The sequence below is a fragment of the Portunus trituberculatus genome, chromosome 37, assembly GCF_017591435.1.
Source record: "Portunus trituberculatus isolate SZX2019 chromosome 37, ASM1759143v1, whole genome shotgun sequence".
NCBI classification, from domain to species: Eukaryota; Metazoa; Arthropoda; class Malacostraca; order Decapoda; family Portunidae; genus Portunus; species Portunus trituberculatus.
Window position 1 is genome coordinate 24,177,255 of NC_059291.1, and position 18,754 is coordinate 24,196,008.

The 18,754-nt window shown below is 43.5% G+C and overlaps 2 protein-coding genes across 2 annotated transcripts in view; one reads left to right on the plus strand and one right to left on the minus strand.

The window, feature by feature from the left end:
- The first annotated feature begins 5,955 nt into the window (after positions 1 to 5,955).
- LOC123514284 overlaps positions 5,956 to 18,754 on the plus strand; it is a 67,997-nt gene continuing 55,198 nt past the window's right edge. Inside the window, exon 1 of the mRNA XM_045272093.1 lies at positions 5,956 to 6,183. The gene's annotated coding sequence lies outside the window, so the exon portion shown is untranslated. The remainder of the gene's footprint in view (positions 6,184 to 18,754) is intronic.
- Positions 9,343 to 18,754, minus strand: part of LOC123514285 (heme oxygenase 1-like) — a 56,498-nt gene continuing 47,086 nt past the window's right edge. The window contains exon 7 of the mRNA XM_045272094.1: positions 9,343 to 10,530. Within this exon, the coding sequence (XP_045128029.1) occupies positions 10,249 to 10,530 (282 nt within the window). The 3' untranslated portion in view covers positions 9,343 to 10,248. The remainder of the gene's footprint in view (positions 10,531 to 18,754) is intronic.

An 18,754-nucleotide genomic window follows, 5' to 3' on the forward strand; every position in this document is an offset into this window, starting at 1 on the left:
TAACATAAAAGTGAGGAACACGAGGGGAGACGAGAAGCGACGCCGATTTGAGCCTGTGCATAGGCCACCCACGCATGCGCAGATGAGCAAGACACTTCCGGGACATTTTTACTGCGACACCGGTCCTCCACAGGGAGGTGGCTGCGCCTTAAGGTAAGCGGGACCCTTCCCACTCGTGTAGCCATACATCAGCTGGTATACAGGCCCATGCCTTACCTCCTGCCTCTACTTCTCTGTCCGGGGTGCTTGAAGATTGGCCACTCCATCAACACCTGCAGGTCAAATGTCCGTTGCTCCAGGTGCAGTGGCCCTCACTCCTCCCAGACAGACGATGCCACATGCACCCGACCATTCCACTGTTTTCAGTGTGGTGGACCACACGGACCCAGGTCAGTCTACTACCCCCTCAACCGCCAGGCCCAACACTTACATCAATCTGACTCAGGAAGGACACCCTCTCACTGACATCAACAGGCACCTGAGGTCCTTACAGCTCCCCAAGCAGCAGGCCACCCACAAGCCTGCCCCTCCTAACGCTACACTGCCACCATCACACCCTCAGCCTCCACGACAAGTTCAGTCAGGTGTACCTTACTCCACAGTAGTCACCACAGGAAACAGGTTTGCTCTTCTGCAGGACCTCGAAGATGGAAATGCCCCAGACGTTGCTCCGACCCCTGCACCTAACAGTACAGCCACCCACTCCTCCAGCAGGTGCAGCCGCTCACAACGTCCTTCCCCCAGGTGGCAGCGAAATCCGCCAGCCCTGCCACCTCCCACTTCACAAACCCTGGACTGTGACCTCGTGCACTCCCTCACAGTGGCTGACGTCCATCCACCTCCTGCCAGTCCCACTCACATAAGCAAGGAGATTGCTCCCCTACCCCAACCACCCCGCCTACCTACACCAACCGGTCCTGCACCTCTTCCAAGTCATACTGCTGCTCCTGTTCATCTACCTCAGTCACCTGAAGGTATGTCATCCACATCCCCCAAGGAAGACACCATCTCCCAACTGCTCACCCTCTTCTGGAAAGGGCTTCACCTTTACCAGAATGGCACTCCTATTCCCACCATACTCACCTCTTTGTGGCCCACTCTCTCCAAACTCCTGACCTCTCTCTTCCAATAATGGCCTTCACAGTAATGTTCTGGAATGCCAGATCTCTCCTCCGCAAGTCCCATGAGCTCCAGACATACCTAAAGGACACCCTTCCATCCGTCATCGGAATATGTGAGACGTGGCTGCCCCCTCACATCTCTCTTACCCTCCCCGGATACACCATCATCCGTAGGGACCGCCCTCAAGGACGCGGTGGAGGTGTCCTTCTCGCTTTCCGCAACAGCCTCATCCACACCCAGCTTACCCTTCCTCAGTGGCAGGGCGGCAGCATGGAGGTGGTTGCTGCCCAGGTCGGCCTCCACTTGGACTGGCTCACTGTGGTGGCGTGCTACAACCCTGCCGATAATGCCACCCAACAGGAGTATGACCACTACTTTTCCACCCTTCCACAGCCAGTACTCATCATGGGGGATTTCAACGCACACCACCAACGCTGGAATCCTTCCTTACTGCCATGCAACCACAACCCCACAGGAACTGCTCTCTTCCAAACCCTTCTGGACTCTCCTCACCTCTCCCTCCTCAGTCCACCTGGCCTGGCTACATACCTCCACCCTCACACAGGAGCCCCTTCTGTCCTTGACCTATTCCTGGGTGACTCAACTTTCCAGTCCTCACAGTTTTCCACAGGACCCTACATGGGCAGCGACCATCTCCCGCTACTGGCCACTTTACCATACATCCGTCCCAGACCCCACCCTGGCCGTCTACTTCGTTAGACCCTGACACAATCAGCCTGGCCCCGGTTTCAAGAAACCTTATCTAATCCCGATGTCACCACACTCCAACTTGACCAAGCAGTTCTAGCCCTCAGCCAGTCATTAGAAGCAGCAGGACGAGCAGCCTTTTCCCTTTCCACCAGACAGTCTCCTCGTCGTCCTGGGAAACCGTGGTGGGACGAGGCATGTGCCAAGGCTGTCCAAGACCGCCGACATGCTTGGTCTCAATGGAGGCGAACCCTAACACCACAGGCAGGGAAAGAATATCGCCGCCTCGATGCCATCTGTGCCAAGACCATCCTCAAGGCCAAGAGACGTGCTTGGAGGGCACACTGCTCCTCTCTCTCCTTCTCCTCCTCCTCAAAACAAACCTGGGACTTCCTGCACATCATGGAAGGTAAACAGGTTTGCCAAGCCATCCCCCTAACTGGTCACTCCCAGACACCACTGGACAATCAGCAGAAGGCTGAGCTGCTGGCATGCCATTACCACCACAAAATTGGCATTCCTCCAACTCTCCAACCTCCACAAGACTTGGACTCCGTCATTACCACAGCTGTCACCACTCCTGGCATCCCAGACCTTATCCAGCCCTTCACCCCACAAGAACTGGCAGCAGCCACCTCCACTCTCAAGACTGGCAAGGCTCCGGGCCCAGACCTGCTCCCATCAGAGTTCCTCACCCACCTCACTCCTCCCTTACAAGTTAGCCTCCTTCACATCTTCAACACCAGTTGGCTGTCAGGACACTTCCCTACAAGTTGGAAGTCCTCCATTCTCCTCCCTATCCCCAAACCAGGGAAGGACCCAACACGACCATCCTCCTACAGACCCATCGCCCTCCTCTCCAACATAGGCAAGCTATTGGAGCGCCTGGTAACCACCCGTCTCACCTGGTGGCTGGAGATGAAACACCTACTGAGTGATCAGCAGTGTGGTTTCCGACCCACAGGGTACCCTGGACGTGCTGGGTCAGATGGAGTATCACATTTGTGACACTTACCGCAAGCGGCAGGTCATGACATCCCTCTTCGTCGACCTCGAGGAAGCATTTGACTCAGCACCACACACGGGAATCCTCTACAAGCTGGCCAACATGGGCATTACAGGCACCACTCTTTCCTGGGTGAAGGACTTCCTTTCTGGTCGCTCTTTCCAGGTTGCAGTGGGTGCCTCCAAGTCTGCCCTGCACTCCATACAGCGAGGTGTCCCCCAGGGGTCTGTACTCAGCCCACTCCTCTTCAACATCATTCTGGCAGACCTCCACCTCCCTCCCCATACTCACCTACTTATTTATGCAGATGACATCACCATCGTCAGCAGGGCAGCAACACTAGACCAGTCCTCCACCCATCTCCAGGAAGCAGCCACATTACTGGGAAGTTGGCTGACCATCTGGGGACTCACAGTCAGCGCCCAGAAGAGCACACTCATGTGCTTCACGCTCAAAAAACTCCGCACCCACCCTACAGTTACCATCCGGGGGGAGCCTGTCCCCTACTCCACCACCCACACCTTCCTCGGGCTTCGTCACTTGGAATGCAAGGGAGCATGAATCAGCGATTGACTACATGCTGGTGAATGGAAGAATGCGTGAGATTGTGTCACACATGTGGATAGATGAGGATGGTATGGTGGATATTGTGTCTGACCACAATATGCTGGTCATGGAGTGCCGGATGCAGAGTGAGAATGAAGTGAAAGTGGCAGGTAAGGAAAGGAGGTGGAGACTGAGAGATGTAAGGTGGGAGAACTTTCAGGTAGATCTGAGTGAGAGAAGGTGGGATGATGATGTAAGGGTACATGATGTGGAGCACCTGAATGAGAGACTGGTTGAGAATGTGCGGAGTGCTGCCGAGAATCAGATAGGGTATGTGAGAGTAGGTAGGAGAAAGAGAGTATGCAAACCATGGTGGAACAGTGAAATCAGAGAGGCCAGGAAGGAGCGAAAGAGAATGAGTAGACAGTGTAGATGGTTGAGAAAAAAGAGACATGAAAGCGATGAGGCAGAGAATGAGTACCTGAATGCATGGGAAGAATATGTGAAACAACAGAGACTCACAAGGCGAATGATAATGAAAGCTAAAGTGAAGTGTGAAAGGAGTGTGATTGAATCTTTAAGAGAGAAAGGCATGGAAGGTGGCCGTGAATGGTACAAGTTCATGAGAGGTGAGAATATGTCAGAGAATGTTGGTGTGGAGAGTCTGAAAGTGAATGGGAAGTTATAACAGAGAAGAATGAGATTAGGGAGGCAATTAGACAGTTCTGGGAAGAGGTGGGTGGTGTAGGTGAAGTGTTTGGTGTGAGAGAAGGATGTGTGACTGGAGATGAAGAATGCAGATGAAATGAATGAGAGAATCAGCAAGGAGGAGGTAGAGAGATGTGTGAAAAGGCAGAAGAATGGGAAGGCAGCAGGTTTAGACGGGATACCATATGAGATGTATAAAAATGGTGGGGAGGTTGTTACTGACAGGATGACTGAGGTGTTTAACCAGGTGTGGGAGGAAGAGAGGGTACCAAGAATCTGGAATGAATGCAGGGTGACTGTTACATAAGGGAGGACACAATAGTAAGAATGAACTGAAGAACTATAGGCCGATTGCATTATTAAACACAGTAGGTAAAGTATTTAGTGGAGTGCTGAATGAGAGATTGTGTAAATGGATTGAGCGAGCTGGAGTGTTAGGTGAGGAACAGAATGTTTTCCGTGTGGACAGGAGAGCTGAGGATAACTTGTTTATGGTAAATGAAACGACTGAGAAAAAAAGAAAGGAGGGAGGCAAATTGTATTTAGGTTTTTTGGATATAGAAAAAGCTTATGATAGGGTGGATAGAGAAATGTTAGTCAGAGTCTTAGGAAAGATTGGGTTGAGTGAAAAAAATAATCAACATAGTGCATAGTGTATGTTGACACCAAAGCTAAATACAGACTAGGAAATATAGAGACAGACTGGGTGAAAAGTGAGAGAGGAGTTAGGCAAGGATGTATTCTGTCACCAACCCTTTTCAGTTTGTATACACAGGAGTTAGCAGCCAGATTGAGAAGAATGAATGCAGGAGTAAGAGTGGGAAATGAGAAGATAGGTGTGCTCCTTTATGCAGATGATGTGGTGGTCATGAGTGAGTCAGCAGTTGAGTTGCAGAGAATGCTAGATGTTGTGGATGGATATGGGAGAGACTTTGGAGTTAGGTTTAGTAGTGAGAAAAGTAAGGTGATGATAGTGAATAGGTCTGAGGATGAAAGCAATGCAGTATGGAAAATTGGAGAGAATGAGATGAATCAGGCACGAGAATATAAGTACTTGGGGATGTGGGTGAGTCCAAGTGGGTGTGAAAAGACAAAGAATGAAAAGTTAGGTTTAGTGAATCAGTGGGTAGGACGATTGGGGAGTGCAGCAAGAATGAGAGCAAGCAAATATGATGTGCTGAGAGAGGTGTGGAAGAGTGTGGCGGTGCCCAGCATAATGTATGGTATGGATGTGATTGCATGGAATGAAAGTGAAATTGACAAGCTAGAAGTGGGACAAAATAGAATAGGTAGAATGGCACTGAATGCTCCAAGGTACACAGCAGTAGAAGCTTTGAGAGGGGATATGGGATGGAGCACCTTTAGGGAAAGACTAGTTAAAGCCACACTTAGATACAAGGTCAGGCTGGAAAGAATGGATGAGGAAAGAATAGTGAGGAAGGTGTACCTGTGGAATGAAAGTGGGAGTCAGTGGAGGAAGAGGTGCATGAGAATGACAGAGAGGAGTGGTTTACAAGTGGTATGGGGGATGAGAATGGCTGGGAGGAATCAAAGTGAGCGTGAATGGATCGTGACAAGAGGAGGCAGGGTAGGAACTGAATGGGATGCAAGGAAATGGAAGAGTGAGATAGACAGAGAGGTGAAGTGGGTGGGACTGAATATATATATATATATATATATATATATATATATATATATATATATATATATATATATATATATATATATATATATATATATGTGTGTGTGTGTGTGTGTGTGTGTGTGTGTGTGTGTGTGTGTGTGTGCATAGTCTACAGAATTTTTCCGGAATCTCAAGATATTTTAATGGCAAAGCTACAGAAAAAATGGGTTGGGAACCTGGCAACACTGTTCGTTAGTCTGCGCCCAGCGGCTATCGGCTCCACCACGCTGCTCGCACCTGCTGTCACACTGCCACACAGTCACGATCGTCAGTCGTCACGCTCTATCATTAACTCGATCACTGTGACAGTGTGACTTCCATCATTCTTAGTTACATATTCATCATGAGTGACAGTGACAGTGACAACAGTGGCAGGGAAACTCCTGGAACTTCGCACAAACGGAAAAAGGTATGTATTGTAGAGCTATCAGATTTTGCCCTTTCAGTACTTTGCTTACCCCACTCCAATGCAGAGTGCGAAAGAGTGTTTAGCAAAATCAATTTGTTCAAGACAAAAATCAGATGCAAGTTAAACACTGATACTGTAAATGGTGCTTTGTTGTCAGCAGAGTGTGTCAAAAGTGAAGAATCATGTGATAAATTTACACCATCTAAAGACATGCTAAATCGGGTAAGAAACAGTAAGCTGTTATATGATAATGTACAGTTGGATGATACAACACAATAATATTTTAGTAGCCTAATTCTTTGTATGTACACTTAATGAAGATTGAGGTGGTTTGGTCATGTGAGGAGAAGAGGAAATGACAATATACTTAGAATAGCAGCAGAGATGGAGGTGCAGCGTATGGAATTTTATTATGATGATGATGATGATGATAATTCTTTCATTTCCATTATTTGTATTTTCCCTAAAGTTTAAAGCATAACGCTTATAATTTTTGTTATGCTTTCTTGATTTTTTTATCTTATTTCTAAGAGAAATGTCAATGTTTAACCATAATAAATGTTCATGACTTCACTATTTTTTCAAGTTTTCACCTTATTATAATCATCAGTCTAAATGAAATTACTTTAGCATTTCAGCATGTGTAATTCTAGTAGTAAAAATACATGCGATAATTTAGGCAAAAAAACGATATAAGTGTACGATAAATTGAAGGAAAAACGATAATTTTGAGGAAAAATACGATAATTCCACTAAGGAAATCTGGCAACCCTGAGAGACCAAATAATATAGGTGATTTCTGCCAATTCCGGAACTATTTTTGTTGCCATTCTCTGCAATCTCTCCAACTTCTTTATATGCTTCTTTTTATAAGGGGACCAAACCACCCCAGCATATTCCAATCTTGGTCTAATTACAGTAGTAATTAATTTCTTTATCACATCTTTATCTATATAATGAAAGGCTAATCCAATATTTCTAATCAAATTATATATTTCTCCAAACATCTTGTCAATATGAGCCTCAAACTGTCCATGGTCTTGTATTATCACTCCCAAATCCTTTTCCTTTTCCACCTTTTTCAACACTACTCCTTCACCCATCTTATATAACCCTCTTGGCCGTCTTCCACTCTTCCCCATCTCCATTACATGACTTTTGCTCAGATTAAATTCCATCTCCCACCTCTTACTCCACTCCCAAATCCTATCTAGATCTGCCTGTAAAATTTCACAATCTTCTTCACTCTTCACACACCTACACAATTTCGCATCATCTGCAAACAAATTAATATAACTGTTTACTCCCTCTGGCATATCATTAATATAGACAAGGAAAAGTATTGGTGCCAGCACTGAACATTGTGAGACTCCACTCTCCACCACCAACTAGTCCGGCTTTGCATCTCTTATTACCGTTCTCATCTCCCTCCATCTCAAATAGTTTTCCATCCATTTTAACAATTTTCCCTTCAGTCCTCCATAAATCTCTAATTTCCATAGCAGTCTCATGTGAGGTACCTTGTCAAAAGCTTTTTTCAAATCCAAATATACAGTCTATCCATCCCTCTCTCTCTTGTATTTTGTCAACCACTCTCGAATAAAAGCTCAGTAGATGCGTTACACATGACCTCCCTTTCCTGTGTGTGTGTGTGTGTGTGTGTGTGTGTGTGTGTATTTACCTATTTGTGTATTACAGGGCCCGAGCTAAGCTCTCTGTGTCCTGTCTCCTTGTCCATTCCTGTCATTTTTGGTATACTTATATAATGATATGGCTGCACCAGTTGACACTTTTATTGAAATCTATAAGTTCTAGAATCTAGAACCATCCCAGTGTCAACCTTGTAGCAGAGAATTCTGCCCTAGGGGAGCTAAAAAATGGGCTGTACCTGTTTTACCCATGGGGTAAAACTATCCTAGGAGACTACATTTACCATGAAGGTAACCTTGGCCTTGTCTAGAATTACCAAAAAATCAATCTGGCCTAGTCTAGAACTACCCCAGCTCAATCTGGTATGGATGAATTCTGGTGTAAGGGGTATGAAAATTGGGCTAGACCAGTTTCAACCGTAGGGTAAAACTATCATCCTAAACTACACTTATCCCTAGTCTGGAACTACCCAGAAGTAAAACTGGGCAGGGATGTAATTCTGGTATGTTACAATGAGCCTTCTAGATGGTAAAAGAGCACTTCTGGGATCATACCATTTTTTGTTAAATTAAATCAATTCATTTATCAGAAAAATTACTATTGCCTTACACAAGATAATCTGGCATTGATCAGCTGGTGGAAAAGAAACAGATGCATTCCTCCCAACAAACTGAGCTGTCAGTTCATACGTGTTCTACTTGTGGATAAATTGATATTTGCTGGAATTGAATTTTTTTTCTGGAACCAGGTGGTACACAAGGATTGCCTGGGACCTCTAAGTGGTACTTGTTTAGGAAAAGCTTGGGAGCCACTGACCTATAGTATTAGCACTGATGTTGCAATTACTGAATCTTCAAATCTACTTTTTCTTTTCTCTTTACTCATTAACACTTTTTTCCTTCGCTGAAACAAATAAAGATAAGCGTTAGAAAAGCCCGCCTTCATGTTTGTGCTATTACGATTATTATTGATTTATTTTTGGTAGATATGTATAGACTATCAAAGAGAAACTAGAATTACACAAATTACAAAATACATACTATAGAAAATACGTACATAAATAAAGAAAGAAAGCTACTTTCTAATGAGTAATACTGATTAAGATTAGGTTAGGTATAACCATATCCAGCATATCACTGAGCATTTCCTTGTCCATACTAAGTAAATTTCTTATAGTCTACAAATGGGTTTACAAGTTCTGTACAAAAGCTGTCTTGGATGAATTCATGCCCTTCTTTAAGCTAGTTTTTCATCCACACCTTCCTTCTTTGGTTCTATGCTCTCCATAGCAAGGACAATGACAGTACATGCCGCCTCCCTACTCATCTTAACTGAATAAAGCACACAACACCCGATGATTACATTGTCTCATTTCTTGTGAGCTGAACTGTTTGTGCAATCACTGTAAAAGGTAGCCTTAATGGGTGTTCCACTGTCTTATGGAAATGTTGCCTGCTTATCAATCTTTGGGTCATCTGCTGCTGCTGGGAAAAGATCAATGCCACACCATTTTTTTTATTTATTTATTTATTTTTTTATTACTAATGAAGTAATACTAATACTGCAGAACTGCAATACTAAATTGCATTACAATACAAATATTGATTTAATGTTGCATTTACATAATATACATGAATGAAATACTATACATATTTACAAACTGGCAGTTCACCAATGCAGAAAGTTTGATTTGTGTAAGGAATACTGGCTAAATTCCTAGGCATGTTAGCTCCACCAATATTGTCCCACTTTAAAATACAATCCATTTTCAGGGAGTGTATGCTTGTAATACTGCTAACATGATGATTCTCACAATACAGCAATAATGAGAATCAACAATAACAGGAACAAAGTTTAAGTGTAGGGCTAAACTTCTATCTTGTATTTTGGACAATTGAAAAAAAAAAATAAATAAATAAATAAAAAAAGTAAAAAATACTGTACCATACTCTCAATAAAATTATGAAACCAAACACGGTGCAAATTCTTTACTCTTGAAAAAACAAACAATTTGTATCTTTCATTGTGCATGAAGATGAAGTGATATCTGGTCTTGAATACCTTATTTTAAAGAGGATCTCAGTTTGGTAAAGGGATACTAGATAAATGAATAAATAAAATATGATCTTGAGAAAAATTGGAGGTTGCATTAAGAACACCTGTAACTGTGGTGAATGGTTTGTGATAAAAATGTTTTCTCTCTAAGAAAAAAATCTTATGACATGAATCACAACTGTGGTAGAGGGTTTGTTGTAAAATATTTTCTGACTCGGAAAAATAAACTTGGAACATGAATTATTATTGTGGTACATGGTTTATGGTTAAAACACTTTCTATATCCACCCCAGAGACTAATCTACAGATCTAAATGTTCAAACACAATGAAAACTAAGAGAATACAGTTGAGCGTACACCCTAACCAACCCAAAACTTCCTAATGTACGTAAAGAGCAACACTGCTACAGCTCCACAGATCCCAAACTTGATAATCTTGAAGGTCACCACAGCACCAGCACCCTCTATGGAGTGCACCATGTTATTATTCAACACAAACACCATCTTGCTCTCCTCCAGCAACCTCTGTCGTAAGTCCTCATCCACGGCCTCAGCGATGTGATTCATAGCATCTGCCATTTCTTTCTTCATCTTGCTAACAGAACCTTCTATTTCAGTGACAGCAAGACCCTCCATAGACTCCTGAAAATTATATGTTCACAATTACATACCATATTTGATGGCTTATAAGATCAGTACAACCTAGCATTGAAAAAAAAAAGGATAAAGAAGTGGGTTTATGCTCTAAATATGAAGTGCATTTGAAATGCTCCCTTCCATATGTGTTCAGATCTTTATCAAATCCCAACACTTTACATTTGATAACATTAATATTTGCTGGCACCTACCAACACTGGTCCTTAGACCAAGCATTCTCTGAAATATAAACAAATATAGTGTCAGCAATGACACTGTCAGAGCCCAAAAGGGTAAGAAAGTTTGCACATCACATTTCTTTTCGACCATTCTCCATGTAATTCAAGTTCTAATATTGACGTACATTTTCAAAGCATTAGGATTAAGGAATAATAGTACCATGCTAAGGAACAGTGAATCTTACACGTGTCATCAAGTTTGGTCTATAACTAACTGCAGATTGTTTTGCTAAGTACATACAATGTAAGCATTGTCACTTACTGTATTTTACGGCTTGCAAGACACTGCATCTTGAAGATGCACCCTAATATTTGAAGGAAATTTCTAAGAAAAAAAAAGTCATTCTCATGCAAGAACACATTCACCACTGAACACAAAAACACATGAAGCAAGGAGTCTGCAAGACACTATTGTTTCAGTACTTATTACAAATTTGCTGGAGCACTCACCACAAATTTACAACTATGTAAATAAAAACACCATAGGTAAATACGAACACACAGTGAAGCAGTCCATCTCTTCTTCTTGCTTTAGTGGCTGGCGATGGCACATATTGGACGTATTGTTTACATTACGTGATCACTTGTTCTCAATTTCGGAGGTTTGTCATTCGGAAATTCCAAAGTTTCGGAAATTTAGGAGGCTGAATAACTTAGGTTATTAAAATAACTGAATCCGCCAATCGCCGAAACCGAACGAGTCAGTGCTGCAGTTCGTATTTATTATATTTTGCAATCATGCTTCACAGGCTTTATCAATGTGAATATAATTCACAAGTGGAATTTTGACTCACTTGAACAAGTAAGCCATTTGGATGTTCTATCAACCCTTATGTTCTGGTGATTAAACTATTTTCCAATATCCCATGATAGGTAAAAATGGTAAACCTAGAAATAGCCAGAAAACTGTTTGAATACTAATAATTATTTTCTTTTGTTATTCTGAATACAATGATGAACTCTGAAAGTTTAGTTATTGCCTTATCAAGGATTCCTCCTCCGCCCGCTGTGTGATCCGTCAAGCAGAAACAGCTCGGTGAGCGATGACACCGCGCAAACACACACACACACACACTCTCTCTCTCTCTCTCTCATCTTGGAAGAGAAATTGTACACTTCCAATGAGAGAGAGAGAGAGAGAGAGAGAGAGAGAGAGAGAGAGAGAGAGAGAGAGAGAGAGAGAGAGAGAGAGAGAGAGTATTCTTTCACCCCTTCTCATATAAAGTTTCAAGCAAATAACATGTAGGTATTGTATCATTAACATGATAGTTGAGTTGTTCTCATTTATACTGGTAAAATTATGAATTAAGGTTGGTACTGTTTAGTGTTGGAAGGATTTGAATGGTTTTGTTTGCTGTTTCGATTCGGGTTTATATGTTCTATAAGTAGGTTTGGTCGGCGATGCGGTGCAGTACAAAGACACAGTCGCCTCTTGGTTTTGGTGGGACACAGCCGTGGTGGCCAGAGTTGGGTGTGGTACAAGCCGGGTGATGGATAGGAGAGAATTCATCGGCCGACGGTAAGATTTAATTGTTTGTTATTATGTTAATTAGTTATCTGTGTTACGCGCTAGGGATACTTTGCTGTGATGATTGATGAGTGTTATGTATGTGCTAGAGATACTTTGCTGTGATGATTGATGAGTGTTATGTTCACGTGTATAGTTATGTTAGTGCTAAGTGATAGTGACAAGTGGTTTCGACATGTTTGTAATTGCAGGCGATCGTTTCATGGCTGTGCATTCTTACTGATTACTTGGCTTGGGGTGCAGTGTGCTGGACTTGTACTGTGGTACTGTGGTGGGTCGCTGGGGTTGCCAAGTGTCGCCCTCAGAATGGGAGAATAGCTTCATTACTCCTAATATACAGAGCTAGTGGCAACACTACAGGTGGAAAAAGAAGCCAGATACTTCCACTCGCCATCTGACTCAAGAAACCGCACTTGGAGCTCAAACATGAGACACGAAAATTCTTGATTACGGGAACGATCACCGTCGCTACGGACGCACTGATGCAATCGTTCATATACGATCGCCGGAACATAAGGGTTAATAAAGGTATAAAGGCACCTGGCATGTATTTACCTAGTTGTATCTACCTAGTTGTAGTTTTACAGGGCCTGGGCTTTATGCTCGTGTGGCCCCGTCTCCATATCTACACTTATCCAATCTTACTTTAAAAGTATGCACACTCGACATCTTTGCGGGAAACTATATTTTTTAACATCTCTCAGACATCTTCCTTTTCTCAGCTTTTTACTATGCGATCTTTTTACTATGCTTCAAATGTCATATTCTTCTCTCAGGATCAGTTTCTCATTATCCACTTGATCCATTCCATTGGTCAATTTATAAACTTGTATCAGATCTCCTCTCTCCCTTCTTTGTTCCAGGGTTGGCAGATCCATAGCCTTTAGTCTCTGTTTCATATTTGTTTACAGCTTCGTCTGAATCAGTTTTGAAATACCTGCTTCGGAACAGTTCTGAATTCTTAGTGTCCGAACCATTGTGTTAATTCTTCTCAATAAAGTTGTGAGTTCTAACAGGGACACTGCAGCAGCCATGCCTTTCCCTACCGCTCAAGTATTACTATAACTTACATAACGCAACATGGTGGCAGCGGTGGGATAGTGCTCTGCGCCGCCTGAACAACATGCACTGGCTGTCTGACTGCTGATAGAAACCTTCTGCTCCAGTCCCTACTCCAGCTCCAGTCTCTGCTCCTGCTCCCTCTGCTCAGGATGCCTGATAACTGTGCTCCCAAGATAGACCATCCTCCTCTGCTCCTATTTGGTTCCAGCCCTGCTACAAATTGGAGATTGTTCAAGAGAAGGTGGAACAACTTGAGCGTCCTCTCTGATCTAGCCAAGAAGTCTCATTGAGTACCAAGTTGCTTTGCTGGAGAACAACTTGGGTGACGACGCTATGCGGATCTATGAAGGATTCCACTTCGACACGCCTGATGATATCAGAACGCTGCTGAGATCCTGGCCAAGCTGGAGTCGCATGCAGTGGGTGAAGCGAATGAGACATATGAACGTTTTGTCTTCAATCGACGGTGCCAAGAGGAGGGGGAGAGCTTTGAAAATTTTTAGTGACCTCCGAGTACTAGTGAAGTTGTGCAATTTTTGTAACAATTATCTAGACTCTATTCTGCATGGCAAAATTGTGATTGGCATGAGAGACTCTGCTACTAGACAAGAATTGCTGAAGATACGGAATTTGACTCTTGATAAGCAAAGCTACTGAAACTGCTGAGACATATATAACAGGGAGTTAAAGCCAGACAAGGTGCTTCACGTGTCGAGCGGTGCTTCGAAGAAAGTGTTCGCTGGTAAAGGTGAACTTAAGTGCAAATACTGTGGTTATCTTCATGTAATGAAAAAGGACCTGTGCCCGGCTTATGGACAGACATATAGGAAATGTAGCAGATTGAACCATTTTGCACGCAAGTGTACAGCAAAAAGTAAACTGAAAACATCAAAAGTAAAATGTCCAAAGTTCACACGATTGAAAGTGATCCACATGCAACTGAAAGTGATTCGTTCTCCTCCGAGGAAGAGTGGATAGGCATGGTTGCTTCCAGCCATACGAAACTGATAAAATGCAGAATGAAAGTCGCTGGTAGTGATGTGGTTTTTCAGGTTGACCCAGGTGCCTCTGTCAACCTGCTGCCAGTGTGTCATGCGGATGAAATTAAGCCCAATACGCGTGCTTCAAATGTGGAACGACTCCCAGCTCAACACCCTTGGAACTTGCAGGACTACTGTGCGGAACCCAAGGAATGGAAAGAAGTATTCGGATGAATTTCAGGTATATGATGGTGATCATGTACCTATCCTTGGACTCAGTGCTAGTGAAGCAATGGGACTTGTTACAGTTGAAGAGGCTAATTTTGAGAGAGTATCATATATCTCCGAAGAATATGGACAAGTATTCAACAAAGAACTGGGTGCCTTACCCAGTGTTCAGCATCTTCGCACCAACCCTGACATCAAGCCAACAGTCATGCCAACGAGGAGGATACCTATTGCTGTCAGACTGAAACTGAGAGAGGAACTGAAGAGACTTCAGTCCTTGGGAGTCATCCAGGAACTAGACGAGCCCACTCCATGGGTGAGTCAGGTGGTAACAACCCTTAACCCTTTAAATACAAGCTCTTACGCGTGTACGAGGTATGGGCCCTCGTACGCGTGTACGATATCGCGCCTTACAATCGTATAGGGGCAAGTATATGCTTGTATTATTTTGTTTCTTTGTTTCTTTGGCTTGCATGCTACCCTGGGATGTACGTGAGTCATGCATGATTCCACCTACAATACCCGTCTAGCCAATGGGCATTGAGATAGGTGTGACGCCATATGACACGTCATCGCTCATTAGCCACTCATTATGTCCTGCTAAGCATTCAGTATTGTTTTTGCTTTAGTGAGCACACGTATGGAGGATTTTACTGCCATAGTGTTTTTTGCCCTACTAACTTGCCATGTCTGACCAAGCATCAGACTCTGACCTGGAATATGTGCCAGGGGATAGTGAGGATAGTGATGATAGTTGTGAGAGTGACTGTGATTATGACACAGATGATGACATAGGCGATGACGTAGAGCCTGTGGTTGACCAGGGGTGGGCCCAAGCCCAAGCCATGGGAGACACAGGCGGGTCCCAGTAGCACTGGCACCCACCAATCCTCCCCCTCTCCCCTCCCCACCAAGCCACTCAAGCCCAACATCGCCCATGTGAATGTGAGTACAATAATAATAATAATAATAATGATGATAATAACAATAATAATAATAATAATAATAATAATAATTATGCATTATAATATATATTATTATTATTTTGTAAATTAGTACATAGCCTATTGGTAATACAATACGGTATTATTACATTATTATTGTTATTATCAATATTGTTGAGCAAAGAACATAATCTAATTACGTAATTGGGGTAAAGGTGTGAGGCGACACTGGTGGTGTACTTGGTGGTGTAATGGGAGATGCGGGTGGTGTGCAGGGCGGGCAAGCAGCAACCCACGCTTCCATCCATTCAAGTGGGTTTGCACCTTGTATTTATATATATATATATATATATATATATATATATATATATATATATATATATATATATATATATATATATTGACCATTTTTATTTTGCTCAGCATATAGTAGAGACATCAATGAAGCGTATGTCAGAAATATTCAGGCCATAAAATATTTTTTTACATACGTAAACGTAACCTAAATATATGCTACCAATGTGAGGCAACCGAACCTAACACAAACAAACGAAGCCTACCATAACCTTCAATGAGGTGTCTACTATCTGTTGAACATAAAAATAAAGAAATATGACCATAGAAAATGAGTGAAAACATGAGTTAATTGAGTGCGTAGTGGCAGTGCGCGCGACAGGTTTCAGCTTGTACACTGAGTGGGGCGCGGGGGGGGCCGCCCTTGTGGCGAAGGGGTTAAGGAGAACGGAAGCCTGCGAGTGTGCATTGATCCAAGAGAACTAAATAAAGCTTTGCTACAGGAACGTTATGTGTTGCCGATACTAGAAGACACTCCTGCATGAGCTCCGGCACTCAACTGTATTTAGTAAAGCTGATCTCTCCTCTGGATACTGGCACGTAAGACTGGATGAGGAGTCCAGTAATCTCACTACCTTTCAAGCCTGCTTTGGGAGGTTCAAGTTCAAGATGTTACCATTTGGCTTGTCAGTATCTGCAGAAATATTTCATAAGAGACTACTGGAAGCTGTGAGAGACCTACCAGGTGTGCTATGCATTGCTGATGACTTGATAATTCATGGGAAAAGTGTGTGAGCATGACAGCAATTTAAGAGGTCTTCTAGAAAGGTGTAAGAAACTCGGTATAAAGCTGAACAAAGAAAAACTAGAACTGAGAGACAATGAAGTTACATTTATGGGACACAGAGTTGGTAAAGAAGGATTAAAAGTGGACCCAGGAAAAGTGAAAGCTATCAATGATATTGAGCCACCAAGGGGGATAGAAGAGCTGCGTAGATTTCTGGGACTTGTGAACTACGTCACAAAGTCCGTTCCAAAAGCAGCTGAGGTGATGCAGTCATTGCACAACCTATTGAAAAAGGATGTTAAGTGGTTGTGGAATGTAACCCATCAAAAAGCCTTTCAGCAAATGAAGGAAACGATCACTAAATTCCCTGTGGTTGGGTTCTACGACCCGAAACTTGAACTGATGCTTGAAACAGATTCAGTGAGTATGGTCTCGGCGCAGCGTTATGGCAGTGTGGGAAGCCCATCGCGTATGCCAGCCGTTCTCTTTCTGACACTGAAAGAAGGTATGCACAAATAGAAAAGGAAATGCTCACTGTGCAGTATGGACTTGGGAAATTCCACCACTTTACCTACGGGAGAAGTACGCAAGTGGTAACTGATCACAAACCTCTGGTAGCTATATCTCTGAAACCCCTCTCAAAGGCTCCGAGACGTCTACAGGACATGTTACTATGCACCCAGGACTACAACTACACCTTATCTTACAAGCCAGGTAAGGATATACCCGTGGCAGACACTCTCTCGTGCACCAGTATGCTCTGACTCCCGAGAAGAGGTAGTCAGAGTGAGCAATGTGACCTTCTTGCCTATCAAGCCTGATCGTTAGGACAGCATAAGAGTCGAGACTATGAGGGATGACATGATGGTGAAACTAGGGGAGGTGATACTGAAAGGTTGGCCCAGTGAAAAAGCATCACTACCCATGTGTGTTCTTCCCTACTTTAGCTACAAAGATGAGCTGTCCATGCAAGAAGGTGTGATCTATCGTGGAGAACGTGTCGTCATACCTGCAGCCCTTCGCCGAGACATCAAAGGGAAAGTGCACGCAGGTCATCTCGGTGTCAATGCGTACTTAAGACGGGCGTGCGAACTAGTTTTCTGGCCAGGAATGTCAGCAGAGATACGGCAGTTTGTCAAAACTTGTGGTGTATGTGCAACTTACGCTGACAAACAGGCAGCTGAGCCTTTGCACTTGCATGAGGTTCCCAGCCATCCATGGCAGAAAGTCGGGACTGACATCTTCACGTGGGCAGGCAGGACATATTTAGTGACTGTGGATTATTACAGTAAATTCTTTGAGCTAGATTATTTGCTAGACACTTCATCAAGCACGGTAATTCGGAAAATCAAGCATCATTTCGCACGACACGGCATACCCGATGTCCTCATGAGTGATAACGGCAGTCAGTTCACTTCAACAGAGTTCACCAAATTTGCAAGGGCTTGGAATTTTGGTCATGAAACAAGTAGTCCTGGCAACAGCAAGGCAAATGGTGCAGCTGAGGCTGCAGTCAAGACTGCAAAACGGATCATGAGAAAATCCGCGGCTGCTGAGGATGATCCATACCTTGGCCTGTTGAACTGGAGAAACACCCCAAGTGAGGACAGCGGATGCAGCCCCAATGAGACAATATTTGGGAGAGGAACAAAAGCATTACTCCCTACACCACCTAGTAAATTACGGACATTTCACAACATCGACGAAAGAAGAGTGAAGGAGGAATTGCGTAGGAAAATAGCTCAGCGGTACGCAGGCAGAAATACTTTAGAGCAGTTGAACATTGGTGATAATGTGAGATTGCAACCGCTCACTCCTGGGGAGAAAGAATGGCGCCAGGGTACAGTGGATCGAAAAATAAACAACCATTCGTATGTGATAAAAACCAAGGATGGTCGAGAATTGAGAAGGAACAGGCAACACCTACGCAAACGGCCAGCGTCAACTCATTCCCATGTAGCTGAGCCGAACTCCTCGGCCAAGGCAACTATGTCCACTCAACCAAACACAGACAACACACACGAAACAAACGCCACAAAAAGTGAATCACCACAGCAAACAGATAACACAGCCAAAACACCCATTCCCACTCCTACACACAATACATCAAATAAGAGTACAATAGATCCACCTCTTTCATCACCTAACACATTAGTGACTATGAGATC